The sequence below is a fragment of the Labrus bergylta genome, chromosome 19, assembly GCF_963930695.1.
Source record: "Labrus bergylta chromosome 19, fLabBer1.1, whole genome shotgun sequence".
NCBI classification, from domain to species: domain Eukaryota; kingdom Metazoa; phylum Chordata; class Actinopteri; order Labriformes; family Labridae; genus Labrus; species Labrus bergylta.
In genome coordinates, this window is record NC_089213.1 from 19,290,902 (window position 1) to 19,298,515 (window position 7,614).

Genomic DNA, 7,614 nt, shown 5'->3' on the forward strand with positions numbered 1-7,614 from the left:
ATAGATCAAATAAGTTAAGAGGGGCAAGAGGTGGAGATGACAAACTTTACATGTGGATCTTTTTTACAGGAAGCAACAGAAGTATTTCTTTTGTTTTTGTCATCAATGCGTTCAAGAATGGAACAATCAATGCAGCCAGTCTCATTGTTTAAATGCTGAATTCTGGCCACAGATTTGGTTTAATATCTCTGCCATTTTACTATTTATCTAACCTTAAAATTTTTACTTTTTGGGATACAATAGCATCCCTACAAATACTCTGGTTTTAAACAAAGAGTATAGAATCAGAAGCCATGAGAAAATGTACAGCCATTTAAGCTGAAACAGAAAATGTTCTTGGTACAACTTCTTATTCATTTGTGTGTTGAGTGTAGGTAAAGATGATTCACCTAATTTGAATGACTCCATAATGTACATGTTCTTGTGGTTAATGATTTACTTTTGAATACATCAACAGCAGAGAAGTTTTCAGTCCTGCCTGCATATGAAGCCCTCGCTTCTTTTCAGGACACTGAACTGATGTACAAATAAAAACACTCGCTTGGCAAAACTCCAAAGCCGATCAGAAGCATATGGCTTTGATTTGTTGGCTGACATTTATAAAACTATCAAGAACACACCTCCAATGATGACACAGACAAGATGCATGATTTAAGTCAGAAATGTATTAAATTAATCACTTTCATCACTTTAACAAGCACAATTTACAGTCAAAAACAGGCTATGGTCCATTAGTGCCTTAGACGAGCAAGTAATCAATACATTATTCAATTGTAACACACAAGGGCAGGATTCTTCAAAAACTGCAGTTAAGTCAGGTCACCTTTAATAATATTAAACATGAGACATTAAGCTGTACATGAGACTGTGCATTATTTCCCCCGTTACTTCAAAGAGGCATGAGGAAAGGTCTGGCTTTCTGTTTGCACTGCCCAAGAGAGGTCTGTGTACAACTAGCAGGTCTTTCACTTGAGAGACGCAGACAGGGACATCCACATCAACCACATAAAGTTCATTCATGTTTGAGCACTCTCCAAAAATCACTTCTTCTCTGGTTTTTCAGATCTCGGAAAAGGGATGAATCCCCTTTTCAAATAGAGTAATGTGGAGATCTGAAAAAACAGGGCTGCATTGTTAAATATTACAGTATTTTCTTAACCTACAAAAGATTTTGTGCATTTGAAAACAGATTGACCGCTCTCTATTAGAGGCAAGGAGTGCATCAGGGTGTAACATGCCTTTTGAGTAAAGGGAAACCACTGAGGTCACAAATGGAGATCACAGCACACTTTATATCCATGTAGCGTTAAAAAACACATCAATATCTTATCAGAAAAACACTGTTAGACACAGCTTAACACCTGGGCAAAACACACTTAAAGATGGAGCTTTGAATATGCCCCAGTTATATCTGAATCCAATAAATAAAAATGCATTGAGGTGAGATGCAATTAAAGGAAGAGGTTACATCATTATCTTAACTTTTGTTTAAACTATGCAAAGTGAAGGGTCTGAAGTACAGAATCCACATGAAGCATTAATTCAGTTCAAAAATCATCTTCAGTCAAATGAAATGTGAGTTGATCAGACACATGATTTACACGACTGTCAACAGGTAATCAATAGAGAACATGATTTGAATCAGTTGTACATTTTGTAAAGTGGATTTGATTTAGGAAACAAAAACCCCTCAATCACGTTGAGGGATCCCATCTCCATCGAGTCGTCCATTTTGTTGCATAATGTCATTTGAGCTTGGGCTAGAGTTCTTTAAGCTGACAAATATCCATTGGAGGGAGGAGCAAAATCAAGAAGATTATCTTCCAGATTAGATTATAGACCAATGAGGTATTTAATAACTATTTTGAAACAATTTGGAGAGGTAAAAAAGTCAAATTCCTGGAAGATTTAATCAGACACACTGCGTTTTCCAAGGTGGCTGGAATGTTGACCACATTTAGCCCCCTGTCCCAAAAACCACACTGACCCCTCTTCTCACATGGCGAGAGCCGAAGCTGAGGAGGATCCGTTTAATACAATATGGGACAGGAGCAGAGGATGGTTACGCACCGAACTGTACCATGGAGAAATTCTTCATGACACTGTCCAGAGCCACACCGGCCTCCTGCATTACGTACCTGTGGACGACAACAGGCATCAGGAACAGTTCTCTTTGTAGTCTTCTATCTTACAACATCCGCTCAAATGGTACACTTTCACATGCTAACTCACCAGTCACAGGTGGAGACAGTGTAATAGATGGGCAGCTGGGAGGAGCTTAACTCCTCCAGGCTGCACGCCCCCATGTTAGAGAAGAGAAGCCAGTCCCCCACGCTGAGCTCAGGCAGCAGGCAGTGCTCCACCACACAGTCGAGCTGGTCCAGTGATGGGCCCCACAGGCTGCTGGGAAACACTGCCTCCTCAGCACACAACACGCGCTGCAGAGAGGAAGAGTGTGTTTAAAAATGGCATTTAACATTCAAAATAAGAGAGATCATTATCTACAGGATTTAAGTCTACAACTGAGGGGAGATACCTTTGGAAAGAACTGATGAAACATCACTTGTAACTGTAGTCTTGTGGTGGCTTACAAATATCTTTTTGTTTTAGCCAACTAGCTACCTAAACTTAGTTAGCTGCTAGCAATGTATTGACATAAGGATACCACCTACACCTGTAGTGCCAAGATCCAACTTTTGCATCACTAACTGAAGCAATTTGTGGGTCTGCTTTATATTTTCTGACTGTCCCTACCTCAGGGAAAACTATGATTAGATATCCTTTATTGTGGGGTCTTCATATGGGGCAATATGAGTTACTACCTAAATACTCCCGATGCATGACCCCTGTTATCACATGTGAAGAGCTGCCATCAGATGCTTCTTTCAGTCATGAATAGGGCTGACTCCCTTGGGTGGAGACCTACTAACCTTGTGTACAGACGGGGCAGTGATGGTGTTTCCCAGTAGCTTGTGGCTGAATGGGCCATAAACACCCTCATTCATGTAGTACAGGAACTCTGTATCTTCATTGTTCTCGCCTGTGTAAAGTCAATACAGAGGGAAATCATGTCAGATATACAGAACATGCTGTATTATCTAAAACTGAGATTTGATCTGATAGGTTTGTTTTATTATGTAATACTCTTGTACAAAAAAAAGAATTGTGAAGACAAATTCTTCTGCATTTTCACAGACTGAATATAATGATATGCACTTATTCATGGTATTAGAGATATATTAACTGATCTACTGAAGACAAAAAGAACTCATGAAGGAATTAAGTCACTCACTTTGAGGAAGATTATCCCATTGGGGGGTCGCCACCTTTTTGCCGATCACATTAACGGCCAAGTTGAATGCTGAGGCCACGTAGAAGGTGCCGGGCTGGGCCAACACATGAACACCAGACAGAGGGCTGAAGTACGCATCCAGCAACGGCCTGACTGCAGACTCAACCTGAAAACACACCAAGACAAAAATCTAAACTCCACATTACCGCTATATTATTTTAGAGATGACCTTCAGCTTTTATATGTTAGGAGTGATAGGAAACTCGTGCAAGATTTCGGCTGTTAGAAGATAGGCCAGCTACTGCTAGTAATAAAATCAGCTCTAAAGTCCTTCATCATACAGCAGCTGTTCACCTGTTTAAGCTGAAACTCTGAGCCAGTAAATCCACCTCCAATGTCCAGGATGTTCATGTTGAAGCCCAGGTCAGCCTGAAAACAAGCAACAACAAAAAAAAAAAATCAGTTTTTAGCCTCAAATAATCTTAAGAGTTGACTTGCATTCAATTTTAACTAATTCAAAGACAGTTTCCAGATAACACTCACCCCCATGTCAAACACACAGCGGGCGTCTGACAGCGCGTGTGTGTAGGCCTCCTGCAGGTCTTGGCAGGAGCTGGGGATGTTGAAAGTAACCCCAACCACTTGGACCCCCATTTCCTTGGCTGCTTCCAGCAGGTGTCGACAACTTTTCAGAGAGAAACCGAAGGTCATGCTGGTCTCAGCTGCGTGGGCCTTGGTGCTCAATTGCAGCAGCAACCTACAAACAAATCCAAATATCAGCCAGGTTCTCAAAACACGAAACAAACACTTCTCTTTGACAAAGTTTATTTTCACCCCGAATCGAAGAAGGGCGTACTTCTGCATCAAAACAAGAACTGCATTGAAACAGTCTTCAGGTTTCAACTAGTGCACAAGGAATGAAAAGTATGTGATAGATCATGTTTGCTAAGTTGCTACACTCACTTTGCATTTGGGTGCAGGCGGGAAATTTTGGACAACTCTGCCTCATTTTCGCACACAAGATGCTGGATGTTATTTTTGGCAGCGTGCTTGATGTGTGCCACCTGCTTGCAAACACCTGACAGAATGATGTTGTCTGGTGATACTCCGTGCTCCAGCACCAAGCTAACCTCAGCCTGTGGGAAAGAGGACACACACGTTACATAATTCATAACAACACAGTCTAAACGCCCAATCAAACTGGCACCAGGTGTTTTTCATAATTTGAAAGGATAATAGTCATCAGCTTACTATTAATCAAATAAGTGCTTTTAATGGAATTGCTCCCAAAATGTCAAGTGCATTCCAAGAGGACATGTCACTAAGCCGTTTTGTAAATAGAACAAAGCTAGGTAAAGCTGGTTCTGTGAAGTTTAAAGTGTACCTTGTTAGTGCAAACAAAGCCCAGGCCCAAGGAGGCCAGCACCTCGATGATAGCAGGGCTGCTGTTGCATTTGACTGGGTAGTAGGGCTGCAGCTGTGGCACCACACTCTGCCAACACACATGCTGCTGCATCAGGGCACCAAGGTCCCCCACCACAAACGCACTTTTCTCCACCTGAAAACACAAGAGGCTGAACTAAGTACAAAAATCATCTCCACGTACAGATGTAGCCATCAAATCCTGGATTATTTCTAATGTCTATATTGATATCAAGAACTGTCTTAAAAATTAACAAGAGCAAGCGAATTGATTAAATGGATTAATGGGCTGATAACAGGGGTAATTACAGACATCTGAAGCATTTGGGGTTTTTTCTTAGCTGCTAACTGAGGCTACTTAAGGCATGGGAAGCAGAACTGACCAGAGTCTGTTGGCAGATGTGTCCGTCAATAACATCTTCAAGGGTCACTCCTCCCTCCAGGAGTTCAATGATGAAGCTAGGTTTGTCAGCGATTCCTTTCATCTCAACCGTATTCCGCTAAGCCGACAATCATAAAGATCGGATAATCAAGTCAAGGGTCACGACTGAGCCAATGGGTCCTGCCGGTATGCAACAAACTGGAACAAATAAAAACCATAAACATCATTACTACAAATAACTACAATGATTTGCTTGTTACACAGCAATTCAACCCAGCAAATGTATTTACAAGAAAAGGGCTGTTGAGCTTTGACAAACACACATTTCCTTTGACACATAATTTTGTATTTGTTAACATAACAAAATGAGGATAAGAAGCCTATCACTTTATTGTACTAAACATAAATATGTCAACTTACCCCAAAAATAAACCATTAAAAAATAAACTAGAGCTAGTATTTTGTACTGTTATCTATGAGTAACAGCTACTTATACACATGGACCATCCATACCACTTTTTTTTATCCTGGCTAAGTATTGTGGGCTCATGTTTTTTGTTTGGGTGGGATATGCATGTATATATGTATTCAGTGTATGTATGCTGAAACACCTACATTTCCCTGCTGGGATGAATAGTATATCTTATCTTAAACATAGTTTAACAATGAAATCAAAACATTTAAAATCCAACACAAGCCAGCGTCTAATCTCCTTGAGCTAAATATAAATTATAAGAACACAACAATCTTGGACTTTGCTACAGGTGTATGCGTAATCCAGCATGCTTTTTTTTTTTTTTTTTTTTGTGTGTGTGCGTACAAGAAACTCTGAGTCACTCACATGGACAAGTCAGGAGATGGACCTGTCCCGCTATCAGCTAGGATCCCAAGGCGGCTCAGCGTTGAAGTCAAAGTGCTCCCGGTAAAGAGCCGCCCCTAGGCCCTCTGGAGAGCGCTCATACACCTGTGCAGAGACAGGGGAGCCCTGGGGAACACAAACATTCACAACATAAGATTACAACATGAAAAGAAGAACAGTACAGGCAGCATTAGTCGATCACAAGCAGAGAGTCACATGAATTCAAAATCCGTGGCAAGGCCTGTCAGTCATTCAACTATCTTGTTATTACAAAGTTGACCTCTATAATCTCTGTTTTAACACATCTGTCACTGGTCAAAATTTAACAGACACAAATCGATATGTTAAAGAAACTCTCGCGGCACTTCACAATCACGTGGCTTAATTTTTTAACCCAACAAACATCAACGCATTATTCAAAAAAAGTCATTATCTCAGCTTCCTATTTTTAAACCACTTATGAGTTTCCATGGTGGGACATGTGTATATTTAACAGAATTGTCATTACAGTTGACTCATTGACAAGATAAACTATTACCACACTGCGTCACCAAAACAAAACACCAAAGCCTAACGACACAAATGTATTTTAAGATTACAGATTAACACGTTAAAATTAAAACACAGACACATCCAGCACCGTGAACGCCATTGCGAGGAATCACGCTGCTAACGCGAGAGCTGGAGCCGACAGCACGTCGGAGGAAGAAGCTGCATTTAGTTAATAAAGCATAACAAACCACCAGCACTGATACAACACACAAATAACCACTAGAATGAGACAGGGACACATCTTCGGTAACACCTCTTTAAATTTACCATAAGATTAGTCAAAAACAGAACTCAATGAATCGGTCTGTCATGTGCGGCAAGAAGGCAGAAAGAGCAGCCCGCCATGTTACATCCGTCTGCTGGATCCAACTCAAACCAAGTGCTTTACTTACGTGAGAAAACGGCCAGAATGTTTGGGAAAATCGTCTTCTCTTTTTCGGCGGAATTTTTAAAGAGTAGTGGGCACAACGATAAAAGAAAGAAAGAAGGCTGATGTTGCCATATGGTTAGATGAAGGACGAGTGTTGGTTGAACTGCGTCGTCTCTGTCGGCCGATGGGTGGAGAACTACTGGAGCCGAGCAGGGGAAGTGGAAAAGGTAATCCACGGTCCTTGGGGGTGGGACCTAATGCTCAGTTCCACCAATGAGCTCTTCGCATTTTGAGAACATACCAAATATGCGTTTCCGAATATCACACAGGCTACTGAAGTTCTGACGTTACATAACCACAAACTTTCCGTAGATGGCCTCTCGTTTCAGTCAACCTGTTCAAGACCTCCACGGGGATTGTTTACATGACATAATTCAGATACACTTGTACAACTTCAGCTGCTCTCAATTACGAGGCAAGAAAAACACTTACACACGGCTCACTTCCAGCTAAAGAGAGGGGGGAAATCAATAGTTAGGCCTATATTGTTAATCTAAAACACATTTCAAACAAATACAAAATAATATTTGTTTAAAGAATTTGACTGTTGTAAATGAGAAAAATTAAAAAATTAAAAAAATGTGTAGGGCCATAATTAAATGTATCTTATTAATTCACAGAGAATTTGATTTTCTCTCTTTTCTTGTTGAGTATTTGTTACAAATTAAACCACAAAA

General features: G+C 40.6%; 1 protein-coding gene across 1 annotated transcript; it reads right to left on the reverse strand.

Annotated features, from left to right (window-relative positions):
- Nucleotides 1–645: 645 nt before the first annotated feature.
- Nucleotides 646–7,084, reverse strand: azin1b (antizyme inhibitor 1b). The gene is made up of 11 exons (XM_020631652.3): nt 6,900–7,084; nt 5,938–6,081; nt 5,098–5,294; nt 4,677–4,850; nt 4,256–4,428; nt 3,836–4,049; nt 3,647–3,721; nt 3,293–3,458; nt 2,931–3,040; nt 2,233–2,438; nt 646–2,138 (listed from the first exon to the last, which is right to left on the reverse strand). Exons 3-11 carry the CDS (start codon nt 5,197–5,199, stop codon nt 2,063–2,065), a joined length of 1,296 nt encoding a protein of 431 aa, XP_020487308.2. The 5' UTR covers nt 5,200–5,294; nt 5,938–6,081; nt 6,900–7,084; the 3' UTR covers nt 646–2,062.
- Between the last annotated feature and the right edge of the window lie 530 nt (nt 7,085–7,614).

What these genes read in the sequence shown, in the direction of transcription:
- azin1b (XM_020631652.3), bottom strand. Translation starts at nt 5,199, where the DNA reads ATGAAAGGAATCGCTGACAAACCTAGCTTCATCATTGAACTCCTGGAG. An exon ending in CTGCCCCGTCTGTACACAAG is followed by an intron (nt 2,439 to 2,930) that starts GTTAGTAGGTCT and finishes TCCTCTCTGCAG; the next exon opens with CGCGTGTTGTGTGCTGAGGA. An exon ending in ACTGTCTCCACCTGTGACTG is followed by an intron (nt 2,139 to 2,232) that starts GTGAGTTAGCAT and finishes TGTCGTCCACAG; the next exon opens with GTACGTAATGCAGGAGGCCG.